The sequence below is a fragment of the Typopeltis vanoorti genome, chromosome 15 (genome assembly GCF_054136105.1).
Source record: "Typopeltis vanoorti isolate ZY-2024b chromosome 15, IOZ_Tvanoo_1.0, whole genome shotgun sequence".
NCBI lineage: Eukaryota > Metazoa > Arthropoda > Arachnida > Uropygi > Thelyphonidae > Typopeltis > Typopeltis vanoorti.
In genome coordinates, this window is record NC_143563.1 from 82,265,090 (window position 1) to 82,288,796 (window position 23,707).

Below are 23,707 nucleotides of genomic sequence, written 5' to 3' on the forward strand. Positions count from 1 at the left end.
CCCCCCCCCCCCCCCATTCATTCTACTTCAACTGATGTCTTGGAACAAGCTCCCCTTTTATGTGTTTCCTAAAGAGTATGATCTGCAGGTCTTCCAATTGATGATAAGTAGCTTATTTCTGCTCAGCTTTCTGCCCCTTCACAGTATTAATATATATATATATATATATATATATATATATATATATATATATATATATATATATATATATATATATATTGAACTAGCCTCTTATATATGAAATAACCATAAATAAATTAAAAAAAATAAGTAATAAGGTGTTATTACTTATTTTTACTTTATAAAGGAACTTTATTTTTCTTCATTGTAATAGTAACACCAATTAGGTCAACTTAATATTTTTACAATTCCTTGCTAGCCCTACTTCTTTTTAGTGATGCTTTATGTATTGGTAAGATATAATATACCTCCTGTATCCTTTATTAGGATATCTGTTGTAGCAACAGTTATATCATGAAGATGTAGAGCTATTTGTTCCATAAATTTATTGGCTTGTTCTAAAGAAATTTAAAAAAAAAAAAAAAAAAAAAAAATCTCAGAAAGTAAGGAAGGCAGCAGGTTTAGGCATTACATATTCAGAATGGTAATTTAGTGTAGGAGTTTTGATTCCTTTGCATAAATTAAGTAGAAGATATTAGTACAACAGCTTGTTATGCTGCATTATAAATGTTTCATGGAATTGAATGCTGAAATATTAAGACATTGAAGACAGAGCCTGCAAAATGAACAGTTCTGGAGAGAACTTGGAATTTTACATGTGTTCTGGAATTCTTATCTTTGCAAATCTGCTAGTTTGGTTGCAAGAAGTAAGTCTACATGACCATATGACCTGGTATACACAGTGTAACAAAGTAGTCAAAATGTTAAAAGAACAATTTATAAAGTGAAGCGAATTTAACTTGAGAGAGTATGTAGAAGGCTCTTAAAAATGGCATTTAATTAAACAATAAATTTATTTGATTACAATCATGTAACTCCATATAATTTTTAGGGTTTGCTGTTTTGGCAAAGTTTGCTATAGCACTCATATATCAATGATGAGTGATATTTTCTTGTTGCACCCGAATTATTGGTAATGATTATTTTGGTGATAATTATTCACATTATATGCCCCAAAAAGGAATGGCTTGTGGATTGAAACCAAAGAATTAGGAGACCTTCACATATTGTGGAATATTGAGAACTGAATAAAGCTTCTCACTTAATGATTGGTCCTTACCTTTTCACTGTTCATTTCTTGAATAAGTATCCAGTTGTTTACTAGCCATAACTAGATTGGCTGACAATGTGGGATATAACTGACTAAATGACATTTTGTATGATGAAAAAATTCACTGTGCAAATATACTTGACAGAACCTTAGTATTATTTAAAACAAACAACAACAACAACAAAAAAAGATTATGAAATTTTCCATTTTATACAGTCACAAATACCAACAATGCAGTGGTCAGTAAGGTACCCAAGAGGTTGATTAGGACCTTTATAGTGAACCATATCGGGTTTGTTAAATATCACTCTTACTTTAGTAAAATCTTCTGCTCACATTTTTTAGTAGAATGACAGCAGAGTTGGATAAGTAAAATGGATATACTATGATACTGTAGGACTTTTTCATGGCATTTGATGAGCTTCCATGAGAGGTTATTATACAGACTGAAGATGATATATAAAAATATGCTTTCCATGGGAATAAAAGAGTGGTGATTGACTGGCAGGAAATATACCACTGGCAGGTATATGGAAATACTGAGTTAAGAAAAGCAGCGTGACCATAAGCGCCATTGGAGACTTGTGCCTTGATCATTCCTGTTTAACTTATGTATTAATGATATTTGAGAAGGTTGTGGAGGGAGAATATCCAATTATACATTTATGAGATGTATATCTTTATTACTTGACCTGTAGCCCAACTAGGCAGTTGATCAGGGTAAAATGAATCTATTCACGTGTTTCTTGAAGAACCGAGAGTTGTGTGCATTAGGAAAACTATTTATTCAGAAGGTTGTTCCAAAGAATAGAGGTAGTCCAATGAAAGAAGCAGATAAGATGAATGTTGAGAACTAACTCTATTCTTTGGAACAACGTAGAGCTAGATACTCGAATTGGTTTAGCAAGCTCAATATTGTGGGAGCTTGGCTGTTCGGTAGCATTGAAGTGGGAGTTAAGCCAGAAGGCAAAGCTGGCTGTCTTCAATACAATGTTCCCATCCTCACCTATGGTCATGAGAGTTGGATAATGACCGAAACAATGCGGACACAAATCCAAGCGGCTGAAATGAGGTTCCTTCGTTGCTGGGTTGACAAGACTGAACAGAGTCAGAAGCTCTGCAATGAGGGAGGCCTCAATGCCAGACCAATCAAATGCCTTGGAAATATCAAGATCAACCACATGAGTGGTCTGTAAACATTTCCATGGATTGGTAAAGCTAGCTAGAATGACTGCTGTGGAACGAGAGTGATGGAATCCATACTAGAACCATAATATTAGTGTATCTCCCCCCCCCCCCCCCCAGGTAGTGAATAAATTGGCTATTAATGGCTTATATATACTTATGAGAGTAGCAATGGGATGATAGTTTGATGGCTGAGTAGTACTCACGAAAATGCCTATTTAAAAAAGAGAGAACAAGACATAATGTAGAAACATGAGTGTCTATGACAGCGCTTCCCAAACTGTGGGCTGCAGCCCTCTTGGGGGGCCGTGAAATAATGAAAACAAATTGAAAATGTTTTAAGACCAAGTAGATTTTTTTTATCTTAAAAGAAATGTATTTATACATAACATACATCTTCAAGGCCCACCTTTCCTAATTGGGTTGTGGGGGCAACAGCTGCAAGAGGAACTTCCAATGGTCATGATCCTCTGCCACCAAGCTCAGGTGTTCTGATGGGATTCCCAAACATGTCCACCCAAGGTTTTGGATATAATCTATCCAGTGAGTCCTTGACCTTCCATGTGGCCTCCCATTCTCTGACTTGGCAAAGAGGGCCTGCTGAGGGAGCCTCTCTTGTGGCATTCTGATCAGGTGCCCGTACCAACGTAACTGTGATCTCTCATCACGGAGAAGCAGCGGTTGAGTATTGAGGGTTTCCCAAATTGCAGAGCTTCTGTCTCTATCGAGTCTTGTCAGCCCAGCAACTTCTCGAAGGAACCTCATTTCAGCTGCTTGGATTTGTGTCCACATTGTTTCGGTCATTACCCAACTCTCATGACCATAGGTGAGGATGGGGACACAGACTGTATTGAAGACAGCCAGCTTTGCCTTCTGGCTTAACTCCCGCTTCTATGCTACCGAACGGCCAAGCTCCCGCAATATTGAGCTTGCTAAGCCAATTCGAGTATCTAGCTCTATGTCCCATTTTCCATCATTAGTGAATATGGACCCAAGGTATTTAAACTTCTCCACCTGCCTCATTATGATTCCACTTACATGTAGAGTGTACTGAGATGGTTGTCTTGAGACCACAAATGTTTCAGTTTTGGCCACACTCATCTTCATTCCGGCATCTGCACAAACAGCTACAAACCTATCCAGGGTACGCTGGAGGTCATCTGTGGAAGAGTTAAGCAGAACTAGGTCATCTGCAAAAAGCAGACGTCCAATGCTACATCTTCCAATTCTGACACACTCACTGCCTCGGCTGTGCCTATCAATCCAGTCCATAAATATTATGAAAAGGAGGGGGTGACAGAACACACCCTTGGTGGAAGCCAGCGGAGACTGTGAAAGGTTCAGACTTCGTGCTGTTTACCCTGACACAAAACTCTGGGCATTCATACAGGGACTTGATGGCAGCTAATAGTTGGCCATCCACTCCATACTCCTGTACTACTTGCCAAAGCTTATCCTGAGGAACCTGGTCATATGCCTTCTCCAAGTCCACAAAACATGTGTAGACATTCTTGACATATTCCCAAAGATTTCTCAAGGACTTGCCTTAAAGTGAAGATTTGGTCAGTTGTGCTTCTATCAGGATGAAAGCCACATTGTTCTTCCTGGAACTTTGACTCAACTATGTTCCTGCACCGTCTTTCCAAGCACTTAGCATACACTTTCCCAGGCAGGCTGAGCAGAGAGATGCCACGATAGTTACTGCAATTCTTCTGGTCTCCCTTCGCTAAAATCCGGCAAGGCTGCTGGCAATGAGAAATTCGGCCCAATATGCTAAAAGCCTTAAATCGAGACGGTGTACTCTGGCTGACTCGAGCGTGTCAGGCTGCTTGGATATCTGGGCAAGCACCAAAGCAATGGCAGATATCCAAGCAGCCTGACACGCTCGAGTCAGCCAGAGAACACCGTCTCGATTTAAGGTTTTAGCATTTTGGGCAGAATTTCTCATCGCCAGCAGCCTTGCCTGATTTTAGCGATTTTATTGCTAAATGGACCTCTTCTGCTGTGAGATTAGTCATTGCCTCGATCTGCACCTCTTGGATGTCCACGACTGCTGGGCCACCCGGGTTAAGAAGGCTCTCAAAGTATTCCCTCCATCTGTGGAGGATATCCTTCTCGGTTGTTAATAGTGCACCATCAGAGGCCTTAATTTCCCTTGCTGTGCACGATTTCCTCCCTCGAAGGCAGTAGATGGTCTGCCAGAATACTTTGTTTGCATTTGCATAGGATGAGTCTAATCTTTCTCCAAAGGATTCCCAAGCCTTCTGCTTTGCTGTCTTTACTGCCTCAGCAGCAGCTTTTCGTGCCTCAGCATACTGCAAACGCATCTCAGGTGACCTGACCCTAAGCCATGTAGGATTCCTTTTTTTATCCGGACAGTTTTTTGGACTTCTTGGTTCCACCAAGGTGTCCTGAAAACGCTGCCCGTTGCCATGCCGAGCCGCTTTTTGCCACAGCACGAGAGTGCAGAGGCAGTGGAGGCTGTTCTGAACAGCTTCCACTCCTCCTCAACATCTGCAGTATGCTTGGGAATCTCTTTGAACCTGGAGGAAATGTCATCTGCAAAATTCTTTCTCACAGCCTCATTTTCCAATGTCTCCCATTTCATGTGGTATAGCTGCTTAGGCCTACCAGCATTGATGGTAGCATCTGGTTTCTGAAGCCGTAGAGTGCACACAACAAGGTGGTGGTCAGTTGACAGTTCTGCCCCTCTTCTCACACGAACGCCCAACACTGAGGAAAATAGGTCTGCTAAGACTCTAAAGAAGTCAATCAGAGACCTTTGTTCTAGCGTATCCCTGTACCAGGTATACTTATGGACTTCTCCGTGCTGGAAGAAGGTATTCATTATGGACAAGCTGTTAGTACAGCAGAAGTCCAATAATTTCAACTCATTCGCATTAAGGTCAAGAGTGCCGTTCCTCCCAACCACACACCTCCATGTCTGGTCATCTGTTCCAACATGTGCATTGAAGTCACCCATTAGCAGGACTGATTCCATGTCTGCCACCCTGTCAAAAGCAGCATCCACTTCCTCTAGGAAGGCAGAGTATTCTGACTCCAGATTAGGTGCATAGGCTTGCACCACAGCCAAATCATGGTTTTTCATATGAAGCCTTAACACACACACACACACCCCCGTCCCCCCAATGGGACCTACTCAGCAACACAGTCTGACAGCTGGGGTCTTGTGAGTATCCCCACACCTGCCTGAGCAGACATTGTCGGGCTCACACCAGAGTAGTAGAGCTTCCACCCCTTATCCAGGTCGACAGTTCCAGAGCCTCTCCTCTTGGTCAAAGAAAGCCCGACTAAGTCTAGCTGTTAGCGCTTGGCTTTCTCGACCATTTCCAACTCCTTCCCTGTCAGAGAGAAGATGTTCCAGTTGCCTAAGGCTATAGTCTGGTGCCGTTGTCGTTGCCATTTCCGTTCTTTTGCAGAACCATTTCTTTGTACTGCCCCTAAACACCTCCACCCAAACGGGTAGTGGGCCCATTGATGGAGTTTTCTCTAGCAGAGTGGTGTCTAAGGGAGACTGTATTTAATTTTTATTATTTATTATTTTTGTTTTGCTATTTTTTATATTTTAATGAAAAAAAAAATCGTACATTGGTTCTGGTTCACAAATTTTGCTTCCTGTGTATTTCGGCACTTAATGAATATTAGTAAATACAGTGGTATCTCACTAATCCGAACCTCTTTAGTCTGAACCCTCCAGTAATCCGAAGTGCGGCTTGAAAGAAAAAAAAAATTATTTATTACATATTATTATTTTGTGTACTATTATTTTTATGTAATAATTATTTTAATTATTATTATTTCTTTTATTATTATTATTACATATTATTAGTATAAAATTATTATAAATGTAATTTCCTGCAATTATGACGTTACCACATCAATAAAAATATAAATTTGAAGGATGTAACATTCTCAGTTGCTGCTGCTGCTTGGGAAGCCATCAAACCTGAAGCAATTCAAGCGTAATGAAAAGAACTGTGGCCTTCTAGAATTTACCAAGATAACTACGGTGACACACAAAAGGAGGAAATTCAAAACGTGCATAATATAATTTGGTTAAAAATATAAATCCAAATGTTGAAATTTCACAAACGGATGTTACGGAATGGATCACAGGTAGAACCGAAAGTGAATTCGAAATTAAATCAGATGCTGAAATTATGAATATGACGCTACAGAATGAATTAGAAGACGATGATTGATGATAAATAACTCGAAGAAAAAAAAGTGAAACATGAAGAGGCAGTTGACAGTTTTAATATGTGTATAGAATGTGCTAAGCAGAATGATATGCCATTCCACAAAATTTTGTTGCTAATGCAGCTCCGAGTAGAAGCATTCGAAAAAAAAGTTTAGCTTCCAAGAAGCAAAAGGAAATCAGCAGTGACTTTTTTGCAAAGAAATACCAACCACCAACTGCCCGCCAGTGGGGGCGGTTGGTGGATTGAGTGGTGGAGACAGAGAGATGTAGAGTATGTGTCCTTCATGAGTCTCTGGACTCCCTGGAGGTGCCACGTAATAATAATAATTTTTTTTTGTGTGTGTGTGTTAATTTTTTTGTGTTGTGTACAAGAAAGTGATATTTTTTTATGCAAATTGAGTTATGTAGTGAAGTATGCAATTTTATTAAATCAGAATCCTCAACAATACAGGTACATAAAAACTAAATTTTTTACTAAAATAAACTTGTGTAATCTATTATTTTTTTTGTTTTACATTACAGTACAGTAGCTTTTTTCTATCAGTTACTTCATTTATTTACAGAATTAAATTGATGTACCATTAGAACCTGATTATTTTTGTCTTAAACGCTGGCTATTGTTGTCTCTTAGAGGAAAATTTGCTAACCCGAACTTTTCGTTAATCCGAACGAGCACATTTTTTATTAGTAGGGATTAGTGAGATACCACTGTATATACTTATTCATATAAGTTTCATTTCAAAGCAGAAATCTAGGAATTGCAGTTCAAATATTTCACTTGATATTGACTTTTTGTGTAGCAGTATTGAAACACATCCATCACATTAAATGGTTATTAAACTTCTTTTATATTTTTAATTCTTTCTTTATTACCAATCGTTTTACATTTCATGTGCTTGTACTGCAAATGTACAATAACAATGTATCTATCTATATAAAAATATGAGATAATGTGCCATGTCAAATGTATATGTAAAATGCTAAAAATGTAATATTTGAATTTTGCAATATTTGTTGCGTATGTTTTGTATTGAATATAAATACTATAAATATTATAATAATATATGTCTATATTATAATTTTTTTAGAGGGGGGGGGGCTGTGAAATATTTAAATTTTTCCAAAAGGGGCCCTGACATCCAGAAGTTTGGGGAAGCACTGGTCTATGAGAAAGTGATCAGAGGGAGTCTGTGAAAGAGGAATCGTCTGTTGTACCCTGTTACACTGGATACAGTCAAGAATTTAAGGAGGAAAGTTTTTGGTGCACCACCCCAAATGTGAAAATAACATTTTATGGTTGTATGTATTTTGGATTTATAGTGTTAGCAGTTGTGCAGGAAAAGAAGCATTTTGCATGAAAAGAGAATGCTAAGTTTTTGGAAACTGAGTAAGTTATGGATGTGCCAGCATAGGCGAAATATGGTAGTCAACTCAAGAAGAGAAACTGATCTTGATTGGTGAGCAGAATGTTATCAAGAGTATTGGAGAGTGATGCAAGGTCTTTCTTCTTGGAAATAAGACACAACTCTGTTTTGATAGCATTGAAATTCTCAAGATATCTACATTACCACTTAAGAATGGTAAGGAGATCATTGTTTAAGAATTTTTTAGAAGGCCTAGTTGCTCAATTCATTTATGCACCATAAGGTTTTATTAATGAAGAAGAGGAACAGAGTGTATTGTCATCAGCAAAACTATGGATAGGATTTGAGGCTAGTGAGAGAAGTCTTTGGTGTATATGAGAAAGAATGAATGAAAGTACAGGACTCCTGGGATACCTCAGCATTGACAGAGAAATCTGATGAGAGGAAGCTTGTAGTCCAATCACAAGGACAGGAGGGAGACCATAAGATAGTAGCGTCGTGAGAGGGCCTCAATGCCAGACTAATCAAATGCCTTGGAAATATCAAGGTCAGTCACATGAGTGGTCTGTAAACATTTCCATGGCTTGTGTCCATGGGTTGGTAAAGTTAACTAGAATGACTGGCTGTGAAACGAGAGTGATGGAATCCATACTGGAACCATAATATTAGTGTACCTCCCCAGGTAATAAGGTGAGAGCAATGGGATGATAGTTTGATGGCTGACTTTTTAGGACAGGCTCATAAAGGCTTGCTTCCATGCTTTTGAGTAGGGAGGGACATATCTGATGACATAACAAATGTTTGGATTGGGAGAGCAGAAACCATAATCAAGCCATGAAAAACAGGTGTGGAAATTTGGGAACTCTGAAGTGGTTAGATTATCACATTTGATAATTTCAATGTTGAGAACAAACTAGGAATAAAAAACTTATTCTCTCACTTCACAAAGGTTTTGATAAAACCACATCTCTATAAATTTTTTTCAGATATGGTTGCCTGAGTTCCATGGAAATGAGAATACATTAAAAACGTCCATACAGGTCACCAAGATGATATTGTGCTTTTGAAATTTTGCATATGAAGACTGGAAAGAATGCAGGCTACAAATTTTGAGACACAGGAGAAGAAAAGATATGATAAAACATACAGATCAATAAGGGGATTTTACAATATAGATACAAGGGAAAATTCTCATAGCATGTGTGTGTGTGTGGAGGGGGGGGGGGGTTGACGAGTCTCTGACTCCCCAAAGATGTTTGTATATAATAATAAGAAAAATAATTAAGCCTTGACATGTTAATTATGATGCTATTGCCAAATCTAGCTGTGCTGTGTATAATAAAATAGATGAAATATGAACTATTTGCTGTAAGATATATTTTGTTTACAGTGGTGCTGGTATGTAAAACTTATGTCAATATGCAGTATAAACTTTGAATTATTTGATCTTTTTATAATGATTTTAAAATTTCTTAATTTAATGTCTTTTGTCTTATTCATAATCCCACTCCACTGATGAAAGGCTGTTAGTTCATATAACAGTATTGTGGGTGAACTAAAGGTTAGATAATTCAGTAACCTCAGAAACAACAAAGCATGGAACTTTTTCAAGCCACTTCAGGCTACTTGATAATGCATTTCATTTACTACATAAAGGCATTCACAAGACATTCATCACCAGATTCAAACTCACAGCCTGTTGGTTGGAAATCTGATGTGCTAACCACTCACCCTACAAAACTAGAAAATTCTTTTGAGCATTATGATATATATATTTTTAAATATATTTTGTCAATTAGTATTAGTCTTAAGCCTTCAGACATACTTTTCGTTTTTTTTTTATTTACACTATGCCTGGTTCTAAAAGCACTGAACAAAAAATAAACAAGAAATGAACTGTACTTTTCATTACAGAGTCCAGTATAACAGTAACAGCATACAAATACAAATGTTCATACATATATATATATATATATATATATATATATATATATAAAAATATAAAGGATTATTATTATATAAAATGTTAATTATATCTCATTAAACTCATATTATAGAAAATTTGGACATGAATTAATTTGTTTGTATTATTTTTAGATTCCTTTTTTGTGATTATACCAAACCACTAAGAAATTAACAAAATTTATTACAGGCAGTTTTAATAAATTCTTAAGATTTTTGGTATATGATGCTTCTTTTGAAATGAGCTGTTCCAGAAAGGAAGAATGAAATGGGGAGGAAAAATGCTTTCTCTCTCTCTCTCTCTCTCTCTCTCTCTCTTGATTTAGATGTAGGTTAAACAATATATGTTCATGTGTTTATTTTATTTATTTTTTTGCTAGATTCTCAAGACTTGGCCTCTTACTACAGTTCGACGATGGGCTGCCTCTCCAAACAGCTTTACACTAGTAAGATGATTTTTATCTTTTGATATATCAAAATAAAATTACAATGCACAAAAATTTGTGTAGTATAAAGTTTTTTGTATACCATTAGTATGCTGATTATTTAATAATAAAATATTTCATAATTTATTTCTTCCGTTTCTAGGATTTCTAATGTAGTAATGAAGTTTAATTTCTGGTTTTCAATAGTAATACATGGTGTAATCATACCTCTGATTATGATATTACAAAGTTTTTCTCCTTAAATAATGAATATCCATTTATAAAGAGTTCAGAGAACATTTTGCATTGCCACAAATATCTGAATTTGAATGTTCATTACTCATTCAAGAAGTTTTTATGGATTGATGTCGCAGCATTTCCGGAATGTGGCACTTCTCCTCGAACAATTAGTTGTTATATGAGTTATTTTTTAAATATCTCTGTTGATGGCAAGATATCAATTTGGAAATATTTATGCTTTTATTTAGTTAATAATAAGCTGTTTCTTTCCTTGTAATGTGAATATATGTTGGTATAGATGAAGTCCTCTTAATAACATTGTGCAAACAAACAGCATTTAATTAAACTGTAGGTAATAGGTATTCATTTTCAGTGCCTGCCATTTAAAACCAGTAAGCTGCCTCTGGGAGATTTGATATTTTACTGTGATTTGATAAATTTCGTTTTAATGCAGTTTATTCTCTGAAGGACTGAAGCTTTTTGTTGTGAACAAATTTAATTTGTTTCACTGAATGAAACTGAAGAATCTTAAGCATAAGAGGTATTAATAAATGTAATGATAGGCTTGGGTATTGATGCTTATATATAGGCAGATATAAACAACACCAAAAGAACAAAATAAATAAATAATATATTTAATTATAATATTTTGCTGAATTTCAAACTAGCATCTTTAGAGCACAAATTACATTTCTATTAAAATACACAACACACAATTGGATATATAAGCGAAGGTTTCTGTGGGTAAGCAGTTCTGGAAATAGTTTTTGGTACTGAGACCACATGTTTATTAAAAATTAAAAGAATAAAACCCCCGACAAGTTTCGTTCATCGTAAGACTTACATCATCATGTATAAAAGTTTAACACAACAACCAAAGATTATAAATAATTAATAGTCAATTAGATGCTTTTTTGACTTCGTAACTGTTTGTTAATTGAGAATCCGAATACAAAATGATACGTTCCTTACTGTAGCTTGTTGGAACCATGCTATTTGTTGCTATGTTCTGTGGCTCACTTGTGTTATATCCGAGGTAGTTAAATTTTTGATTAATGCAGACCAGGCTGGATATAAAATCAAGCCTTGATTTTTATTGCATTGTGTAGGGATTCTAAGCATTTTTGCAGCTTCTTTAAATTTTCTTGAGAAACAGTTGTTATCAACATATAACATGTTTGTCTGTTGCTAGAGTACTTGATGGCCAGTAGTAGTTGTGCAGAATGCTAAGCCTGATTTGTGTTCCCTTCTTTCTTCGACGTCTTTTATATGTTCAGCCATGTGGATCTGTCCTGACCTTCCCATCTGGCCTATGTAACAGATGCCACAAGAACAGTGAATCTGATAGATGCCTGGTTTATCAGATTCACTGATAGACCAGGCGTCTATATATCAGATTTCAAGAATGCAATCACGCTGCTATACATAAAGAATGTCAATAACAAATTGGCTACATTGCTCCCCAAGTACGACATAAAAGTGGCTTTTCTTTCTTTACCAAGAGTATCAAGATTCCTACATCCACCAAAACCTCTGTATCATCCAGTGGAAAAAACCAGGCGTCTATCAGATTCACTGTTCTTGTGGCATCTGTTATGTAGGCCAGACGGGAAGGTCAGTAGAGATCTGCATAGCTGAACATATAAAAGACGTCGATAAAAGAAGGGAACACAAATCAGACTTAGCATTCTACACAACTACTACTGGCCATCATGTACTCTGGCAACAGATAAACATGTCATATGTTGATAACAACTGTTTCACAAGAAAATTTAAAGAAACTGCAAAAAATGCTTAGAATCCCTATATAATGGAATAAATGTCAAGACTTGATTTTACATCCAGTCTAGTCTGCCTTTATCAAAAATTTAACTGCCTTGGACATTGGGTATAACATGCATGAGCCACAGAACGTGGCAACAAATAGCATGGTTCCAACAAACATACAGTAACGAATGTATCATTTTGTATTCGGGTTCTCAATTAATGAACAGTTATGAAGTCATTAATAAATTTAGTTTAATCCTTTATTCAAGTGTGAACAAACAAAGTTTGCACCTAAAAATATCTTCAGGACTGGGGTAGGGTAGTACAACACCAGAGTAATTTAATAAAAAGGTGGCACATCTTTTGGCAACTCCTATAGGTAAAGATGACCTCGCTAATGCTTCTGCCTGGTATCTCCACTTCTTGGCCTGGCTCCCACTGAAGAGAGTTCAATAAAGGTCGAAACTAGTCTGGGTAGTGACCCTTCCTTTAATGCATAACATTATACATATCCACAAGGAAATGTGTTTTGCATTATGGGAAATACTGAGATAGGAGTGATGTTGGCTTGATCCACCTTTGCTACGAGTTGCTCGGTGTTGTACTACCTTACCCCAGTCCTGAAGATATTTTCAGGTGCAAACTTTGTTTGTTCACACTTGGATAAAGGATTAAACTAAATTTATTATAGTCTAACCAAGTAAAAAATAAACTTTTAAGTTATGAAGTCAAAAAAACATCTAATTGACTATTAGTTATCTATAATCTTTGGTTGTTGTGTTAAACTTTTATACACCATTATCCCTGTAATAAATTTAGTTTAATCCTTTATCCAAGTGTAAGCAAACAAAGTTTGCACCTGAAAATATCTTCAGGACTGAGGTAAGGTGGTACATTCCCTGGCAACTCGCAGCAAAGGTGGACCAAGTTCTCACATCACTCCTTGTCTCAGTATCTCTCACAATGCAAAGCACATCTCCTTGCAGACATGTATACTGCTATGCATTAAGAGAAGGGCCACTACCCAGACTGGTTTCGACCTTTATTGAGGTCTCGTCAGTGGGAGCCAGACCAAGAGTGGTGATACTAAGGGAGGAGCAATGGGGAGGTCATATTTACCTATATGAGTTGCCAACCGGTGTATCACCTTATTATTAAATTACTCTGAATTTAGAAAAAGATGCTGGAAGTTTATTTTGCACTTAGTTAGACTATAACAAATTTAGTTTAATCATTTATCCGTGTGTATTTTCAGGTGCAAACTTTGTTTGCTTACACTTGAATAAAGGATTAAACTGAATTCATTACAGTCTAACTAAGTGCAAAATAAACTTCCAGCATCTTTCTCTAAATTCAGAGTAATTTAATAATAAGGTGATACATCGGTTGCCAACTCGTATATGTAAATATGACTTCTCCATTGCTTCTCCCTTAGTATCACCACTCTTGGTCTGGCTCCCACTGACGAGACCTCAATAAAGGTCGAAACCGGTCTGGGTAGTGGCCCTTCCCTTAATGCATAGCAGTATACATATCCGCAAGGAGATATGCTTTGCATTGTGGGAAATACTGAAACAAGGAGTGATGAGAGCTTGGTCCACCTTTGCTGCGAGTTGCCAGGGAATGTACCACCTTACCTCAGTCCTGAAGATATTTTCAGGTGCAAACTTTGTTTGCTCACACTTGGATAAAGCATTGAACTAAATTTATTATAGTCTAACCAAGTGCAAAATAAACTTCCACCATTATCCCTGATGATGTAAGTCTTACAATGAACGAAACTTGTCGAGTTTTTTATTCTTTTATTTTTTATTGTTTAATAAATATGTGGTCTCAATACTGAAAACTATCTCCAGAACACAATTGGATTGTTCAGAAACATTTCAAATTGTGATCGAAAATAAACTAATGTCCTGTCTAGGTGTTTTCTGAGAAGGTGGAATAAAAGATAAAAAGCAACTAAAGAATCTGGAAAATTCAGAGACCACATGAAAAATTTCAGAACTGCTCCAGCAGTAAAAAACATTACCAGTTGCTTCTTCAGTGGGATTGCATAGCAATGAATTTATCATCACAGCCGCTTACAGAAGGCATAGTCAGTACTCTCAGTTGATGTCATAATTTTGCCATTGATGCTAGATAACACTGAACTTGGTATCTGTGATTTATCTTCCGAGTGGCTAAAAATCTTGTTAAGATATGAATACCGTTCTGATCAAATTCAAACCTCTCAAGAGCCACATTTCACTAAATGAAATAGCAGTAGCCTTAAAAAACTACACAGCACAAAAATATTATTATAACCTATAACTGGTGCAGATAACGGTAATGCAACTGTCACAATGGATCAAACCTAATGTAATAATAAACAATCCTCTAAAACTTCTGAACAGTCTTCTAAAAGACTCCTCTACTTACCACGTTATAGATCAAAATCGCTAAATCTGAAAGGGAGAAAGTGCATTATTGAACTAAAACCATAACATGTTAAACCACCCTGGATATGCAGGGTCCCAATGATTCACAAACTCAATGCTACCGTTTGAACTAGCATAGACAGTCCTACCTACAAATTTTAATTATGAAGTATGTGAAAAGTCTCATTGACTGTGTAGCTAATATTTTCATGCTGGTTCAGGAGACAGCAATGTACATAAGATTTGAAATTGGAAGTGACCATCACTTAGTTGTAAGTAGGATAAAAATCAATATCACATTGAAAAGAACAGTATGTAAGAAAGTTTTAAAAATAATTATTAAAGTTGAGTGCAAGTAAACTTTAGACTGACAAAAAAAAATTGAAGCAAATTTATTTTGAAGAAAAAATGAAACAGTTTGAAAACAAGAACCAAACTTAGATTCTTGGTGGCAAAATCTGAAGAAAACATTGATTGATTCATCTAGGGAGGTATTTTGTCTGCAAGGATAGACAAATAAAAACACCATGTTTGACAGAAGATCAAAAAAGGCAGTCATGGACAAGTAGAAAACATACTCAGTGTTACTAGTAAATAAGTGACAGATGTCCTAAAACAATACAGATAAAAATGTAAGAGCACTAAGCTTGTATGAAAGTAGCTAAACAAAAGTCATGGGAAGACTTCATTAAGGATATAATAAATAAATATCAGGAAGGTGGCGAAATGTTCTGAAGGCTGTTAATGAAAAACTTAAAGAAAAAGAAATGGAGGAAAGAGTACTGTTAAAGGAATCAGTGATGGTAACAGTGACACTAAAACCGAAGATAAGGATATTATTCTAGATCTCTGGAGTGATTCCTTTGAAAGACTGTTAAATGAAACAAACAGTGACAGAATAGTAGGTAGAAGTATCTCCAGTACTAGTCATTCATTGCATTCTATGAAAATTGTATTGTATTTTTAGTTGGTGACAGAAGATTCATCTACTAGTGATCCGGAAACAGTTACTGCATAGTTATATGTAGCTTAGAGCATTGTGAAATATTAAGTAAGCTAATTTCAGCATTAATTTTAGCATGCCTAAATTTATATTTATATTTGACCTTCTCCATTAATCACGGCTGATCAAATATTTTATCTCAAAATTATATATTGCATTGTTGAAAAATTGACTTTAATTATATTATGAATTTAGCCATGTCAATATCATAAAGAAAGGATAAAAATAAAGTACGGCACATGACCTGCAAGATATGAAACTTAAATTTTGTTACATTTAACCTTGTAGCATTGTGAAATACTTTTATTTTATTTTATTTTATTTTTTTTTATGTAGATTGTACCATTATATTACAGTATTCTTATTTACTGCATTTATTTGTTGCATATTTTTATATTCAGCATTTTTTATATTACAGTGAGGGCATCAAGATCATCCTGAATATGATCTTGATGCCCTTAAGATCATCTTCAGTAACAGTGCATACTTCTGAAGATGATATTGAATAAGCAGTTGCCCTGCTGTTAAAATTTCCCTTACAGAATTTCAGTTTTTGTTAATGGAAAGATATTGGTTAGCTACTACAGGGATTTTCTAACTTATAATATTTTAACGTTATTAGAGCTTTCCATTAAAGTTACGGATCCATCAATCAGAATTCAGAAATGTATTGGAAAGTTGTTTGGCATAAATTGATTATAAGGGAATGGTACTATCTTTGCTGTTATCTATTAAGTGTGTGGATCATATTATGAAGAAAAGAAACATTAAATCAGATATCAAAATTGGAGATATTAAATTCATATCTTTACTTCATGCAGATGATATTACAATTCTAAAAAAATCCACCACTTATAAAAATAAGCAGAAACAATAAAAAAAATTTTTTTAGCATTCACCATGAATAACTTAAATAATAGATAAACTATTTCAGCTTATTTAGACACAGTTTTTATGAAGAAGACATTTGAATTATATAAATGAATAAACAAAAATGATATGACAGAAGTCAGTTAAATAAATTTATGTGGAATAATTTAAGAATTTATGTAGAAATCTTCTGATATTGAGACTACATTAGATACATAAAAAATTAATAAAATACATAAATATAACCCAACAAGTTTCATGTCTTCAGACTTGCGGAAAAAGTTATACAACACACACACACACACAGACTAGAAACAATTAATTACACAACATATTAGATGTTATGAGAACTTTACAATTCTACTTAAAAAAAATAAGTAACCAGAATTTAAAAAAAAAAAAAAAAAAACTGCTAAATTAATCACTGTATATGTGTTGGCACAATGCTAGTTGTTGCTGTCATGTTCTGTAGCTTGCTGCATGTCATATCCTTGGTTCACAGTAATTAAGTTTTTAATGAAAACAGACCAAACTTGGTGTAGGATTAAGCCTTGATTTTTGTTATATTGTGTGGTGATCCACAGCATTTCAGAGGCTTCTTTGAACTATCTTGTAAAAAATTATGATCAATATAAGGCATTTTGATCCTTATACATGATGACCTGTGTTAGTTGTATGGGTTGCCAAACCCATACAACTAACACAGGTTTTATATGCTGCCTTTTTTCAAAATTCTCTAAGTGTTCAGACATGTAGATCTTCCCAATAATTACACATTCATCAATTAAGAAATTAACCAAATTGCTAAGTTATATGAAACACGGTGTTTAAACTGATTTTTAACTTATAGATGATTATAAAGTTGTTTTAGAAATAATGCTTTAGATTGAAGATCACAAGACACAAATGTTAGAATTCTGATGAAAGGATTCGAAAATGCATCGCTGGAAGAATCATTAAAAATGAAGGTATTAGGAAGGAACTTGATATTGTTAGCATTCAGTTAATGTGAGAGCACAGTTTTCTGAGGTGGTATGGCCACTTAAACAGAATGGAATAAGAAAGGTTAAGCAGAGCATGTGTTTGCTACCAGGATAACCAATGGGGAAAAGCCAGCAATGATTTTTGAGGATGAAAGATATTATGATGCTTCCCTAGTTGGTTGGGTGGTTAGTCTATCTGCTCTCCAACGAACAGGCTGTGGGTTTGAATCCTGTCGTGGGCATGGATGTTTGTGAATGTCTTTAGGTGAGAGATGAAATTCATTGCCCAACATGAGACCGCCACCCCCACTTACTGAAGGCCATGAAGTGGCTTGAAAAAGTTCCATGTTTGGTCTTTAGAGCAAAGTTTCTCATGTTAAAAAAGTAAATAAAAAATACCAAAAAAATAGATTAAAAGCATTAAAAAAAAATCATTCACCCACACACCCACAGTACAAATGTACCATAGGTTTATTAGAAGCTTTTATGTGGTTGGGAGCCATAAATATATATATATATATATATATAGTTTACATCCATATATATAAGGATAGGGGTTTAAGTCAATAAGAGAAAGTTATTTATGAAGGTTTCCTAACAACAAATTTCTCCCAAATTAATATTATTTGTTAAGTACTGACAAATCTTAGTGTCTTTACTGCTTATTACATCGAATTTTTTTGCTTAAATCTGTTATTTGTCATGGCACTAAGATATGGTAGTAATGGAGACTTGACAAATAACAGAAAATTTGTTGATAGTGAAACTACATAAATAACCTTTTCTTGCTGACTTAAAATCCTATCCATAGATATGTGGATGTACACTTAATGATGTAGCCGCATCGTAATATCTTCCACACTCAGACATCCCAGAGAAATACTTCGGCAACCTTAATCACATGGAGGCCCACTAGTTAAGTTAATTAATGACCAACAGTATGGATTGTATCACTGTTATTCCATAGCAAGTTTCCAATGGAAATTGTCTATGGAATAACAGTGCTGCAGAAAACAATACATCCCATGCTGGAGTAGGGATACCGAGGAACTTTTATCCAAATATGAAAAAAACTGAAGATCCAATTATTGTTAAGGAACTCATAGCAACTTTTGACAAAAACAGAAAGGAGAGATGGATCTCAACCATGAACTTGATTTCACCAAATCTAGCCAGAAAAGCTGGTCACTTCTGAGAAAATTAAGGGGTGCAGAACCGACAATATACACACCACCAGAGATAATTCCTGATCAAATGGCTAATCATTTACTGAAAACCTCTAAGATAAGTCCTAGCCTCTACCAGGAAAATAACTGTGCAATCTTCCATCAGAAAAAATCTGAAGATGGTCTCTGAGCTTCCTGAACTTGTACAGCCAGTTTCTCTTGAAGAGGTGCAGGAAGCCTTGAAACTCACCAAGAATGGCAAGACTGCAGAAGTGGATGGTAGTTCCTCCTCTAGTTTCTAAAACATTTTGGCCAATGAGGTCAAACATGGCTGGCCACCCTTTTCTCAAATATTATAACAACTGGAAAACTACCAAAACTGTGGCAGGAAGCCAAAATAATTGCTGTGCCCAAACCAGGGAAAGATCCAAATAATGTCAAAAACCTATGGCCTATTTCCTTGCTTTGCTCCACCTTTAAGCTCTTTGAACAAATTCTCCTTAAAAGAATTTCACCACTCATCAAAAGAGCACTCCCGATTGAACAAGCTGGCTTCAGGCTGGGAAGAAGTTGCTGTGACCAGGTCCTGGCCCTGACAACACAGATTAAAGCAGGCTTCCAGAAGAAACTCCTGCTCTACCAGACTCATAAATCCACCTAGTATTCGCCTAAAATCACGAAACCTTTCTGGTCCATGGATGAACTCTCTTCAGCTACCTTACCATCAACACCTGACGTGTGGAGAGAACACTGGTCCAACAATCTTTCAACAGATGGTTTCCTGGTTGAAGACCCCTGTGCTCCGTAGCCTGGTTTTGCCCTTCCTTGGAAGATTTGGTGATCTATCAACAGGATCAGAACTAACCAGGACAGATGTGTCTACCTACTGCATAAATGGAGACTATCAGACCACCTTTCTTGTGACCGTTCTGCTGTGGCCCAGATGATCACTCATATTATGAATGACTGTCCAAGGCACCAATTTCATGGTGGTGGCCTCCAGGACATCCACGAGGTGACAGATGAGGCCCTAGATTGGCTTTCTAGTCTGGACATTGACCTGTAGCTGCTTTTGCCATAAGAATAAATAAATAAATAGGAAATTGGCTATTCCTCTGGACACAAGCCATAGAAAGTTGGTGAAACTCCTGTGGCCACTATTCACATTTTTAAGGCATTTGATTAGATCTTGCACAAAAAGCTATTCAGTAAGTGATTGTTTTATGGTCTGCATTCTGCCCTTTGAAATTGGTTTCCTGGCTTCCACACTGATCATTCGCTATGTGTCATGACAGATGACTTCCTCCTCTAATAATTTCACACCAGTACTTTACTACCCAGGGCCTTGTGCTTTTCTCTACTCACTTTCTTCCAATTAAATAATGATTCTTCTCTCACAGATTCACTTGAACCACTCTTTTGAAGATATTCTCTGTGTATATTTTCTTAGACGCCGTTCTGCTGAACTGTCCACCATCATTCCTTTCTTTCTCCTTTGAGTGTAAGAATACAAGCAGCTATGGTCAACATCCATTTACTGTCAAGCTTCAACCTACTGAACTGATTTCTCTTCTCTTCCATCACTCATTGAATCTACTTGTGTGCTTTGGAACAGCTTCATTCAAGCTTTTTTTCCTAGTGACTGCACCTTCAGCATGTTCAAGAAACATGCCAAGCAGATTCCTTTTATTTTCTTAAACTGTCACTCACACACAGTACAGATGTGTTAGGATTTGCATTGTTTTGTGCGTGGGGTCTGATTTTAAAAAAAAATAAAATAAATAATTAGAGGTATTTATCAAGTAATTACGATATCAGTACTTATGGTATGAAATGAAATTATCCAATTTTTCTTCATGTCGTTAGTTGTTCCATTCATAATTCCAACCAATCCCATAATGGATGATAAAATAATTTTTTAAAATAATTTTTGGTTGCCATAAAATGCAGCATCATTAAGTAGATCTGATGCAATAAAACCTTTTAATTTTGTTGTAAGCACCTCCTATGTGGTACTCATTCATAACAGTGTTTTGTGGTCTAAACAACAGAAGAAAATAAGTACAGGCAGCCCTCGGTTTACTCCTCACTTCCATTCCTGAAAAAATGGGCGTAAACCGAATTGGCATAAAATGAACCCAATTTTATTGGGAGGTACAAAGTTATGTTCCACGCAGTCAAAAATATGCACATGAAGTATGTGTAACATTATTATATTTAAAGCTTTGATAATACATACATATATATTTGTTAAAATAAAATTATTAATTACGAAAACAAAACAAAATTATATCCAAAAAATATGAAACTTCGAAAAGATATTACATATTTCTATGTTGAAGTTCCTAGTTTCGGATCACCTCCATTTTTTTTGAAAAAAGTATCCAGTGTTAACTGCCTAGATTTTCTTTTTCTTTCTTTAAGGAGTTCAGTGTAAGGTCGAATAGATGCGATTACACTCCTTTTTACATTTGCACTCCGTTTTGAGGATGGTTTTGAGGATGTCCAGGGGTATTATCCAAGAGAAGCAATGCTTTGGCTGGCAAATCATTTTCTTCACAGAAGCAAAGCATGGCAGGACAAAAATAATTTGAGTACCAATCTATAAAAACATCTTGTGTAACCCAAGCTTTCTTGTTCCATTTCCAATAGACTGACAGCATGACTTTTAGATCCTTGAAGGCACGTGGTGTCTGTGATTAAGCATCAAAGTTACGGAGACATTTGCACCCAACAAAAGCATAAGTCTATCTTTTGCAGCTTTAAAACCTGGAGCGGAACGTTCTTCACAGGAAATGAAGGTGTGTGATGGCAATTTTTTCCAGTAGAGCCCAGTCTCATCAACATTAAAAATGTGATCAGGAGGATAATTTCCTTGTACACAGTCTTGAAATTCTTTAGGAAAAGCAGCCTCTGCTGCAACATCTGCACTTGCCGCCTCACCACATAATTTGACACTGTCACTTACTTTGAGACTTAAATATCATGAACCAACCTTTGCTTCCTAAAAGGTTTTTTCACCTCCATCTGTCTTTTTAAGATCCTCAAAAATTGTATTTGCTTGCTCAGTTATAACAGCTTGCATCAGAGGAATGTTTTCTTAATTCAAGTCATCCACCCATAATGATGATAATTTTTTCATGAAGCTTACCCCTGCCATAACTTACATGTTTTGCATTTAGTACTGCCATAGATTGTTGTGCAGACTGTTTTATTCTATCTGCATTTTTTATAATTGTAGTAACAGTCGATGGAGATAAGTTCATACTTCTACAGACATTAGCACATGTCTGCCCATCTTCCATTCTTCGAATCACCTCCATCTTCTTTTCAAGTGTGATTGATTTTTGCTCCTTCTTAACACCAAGTTCTGCTAATTTTTCTGCACTTCTATTATCAGACATGGTATAATTATATACAATTACAAGCTATAATTACATACTTTATCAATTTAAATACGTATGCATATAAAAAAAAATTAAATAGAACAATTAGGTAGATTCAACAGTAAAATTAGGTTGGATACATATGTCATAGTAGCTCGGTAAACACTCAAACACTAGAGTACCTGAGAAACTACGCTAGCAGTCGTTTCTCAGTCAGACCACACTACAATAAGAAAGCACATGCAGGCATCCGGTGTTATTGTGAATCGCCCTAAATTGAACTGTTGTAAATCGAGGGCTGCCTGTAATTATTGAACTAAGTAATGTTTCACTAGATTTCTAACTGGCATCTTCAGAGTATAAATTACAACTGTGTTAAACATACACACACACACAACACTTTAAAAGATTGTTGTAGAAACAGTTCAGATAAATAAAAGGAACTAATGTCCTAGCAAGTTGTCTTCTAGGAACAAGATAAATGAAATTAATTCAGAGAAATCAGGATTAATGTGATCTTTGAATGACTGTCTCCCAGATCTTTGGCCAATTAATGCATCTGTACTTGTTGAAATTAGGGGAATACTTCATAGTTGATGTTGATTCTAAAAATAGTCTCTCAGACATATAGTAACCTCTTTGCAGCACAGTCGTTTTTTTTTTTTTTTTTTTTTTTTTCATTGAATCCTGAAGGAATATCCAGAGCATGATTTGCTCTGATATGGCAAATCATACACATGATTTTGAGATGCTGAATTTTACTTTCTTCTGGATGGCTGTTAACAGACATACAGTTGCTGGTTCAAGGAATTTATACATTTCAAGATATACAAAAAGATGAAGCATCCTTATGAAAATGGAATAAAGTTGCTAGCCAAATTTGTGGTTTGAACGTAGCATGGAGATTATATTTGCATAGAACTTTAGCTATCGTTACAAATGTACCCTGGATTGGATAGGTTTTTTTTTGTATGTTTCGAGAATGTTATATTGTTAGGATGGATGATGGTGTAATTCAGGGGTAGGGAACCTTTTTGAACCAAAGAGCCATTCCACCAAAAAAATTAATTAAAACAAAATTTTGGGAGCCGCAACTTCAATTCGATTTTTACTGGTGACTCAAAGTTGCAGTTAGTTCAAACTTAGGTAAATTTGTTTTTAATTGAGTACGTCCAGATATAAAATACCACTTTTATGTTTGCATATAAATTTTTTATATGTTCGATAAATAAAACAACATTAAGTTTGAATAAGTTTTTAATCACAAAACATGTTTAAGTAAGTATAATATTGCAAAAAAGTCAGAATTTGTATTGCAAAAAGAATTAGTTCGAACAAAAATACAATATTATGTATTTTAATAGATATCTGATTGTTTTAATTTAAAATTCACTAATGAGACTTTTGATTTTGCATCTTCTCAGCCAATTTACTTAAATCTGGATTGTATGTCATGCACTTTAATAGTAATTCGGCTTTCAAACTT

The 23,707-nt window shown here is 35.6% G+C and overlaps 1 protein-coding gene across 1 annotated transcript in view; it reads left to right on the forward strand.

The window, feature by feature from the left end:
* Positions 1–23,707, forward strand: part of rhea (Talin_middle and talin-RS domain-containing protein rhea) — a 709,058-nt gene that overhangs the window by 245,296 nt on the left and 440,055 nt on the right. Inside the window, exon 12 of the mRNA XM_090405775.1 lies at positions 10,345–10,410. Coding sequence (XP_090261901.1) covers positions 10,345–10,410 — 66 coding nt within the window. The remainder of the gene's footprint in view (positions 1–10,344; positions 10,411–23,707) is intronic.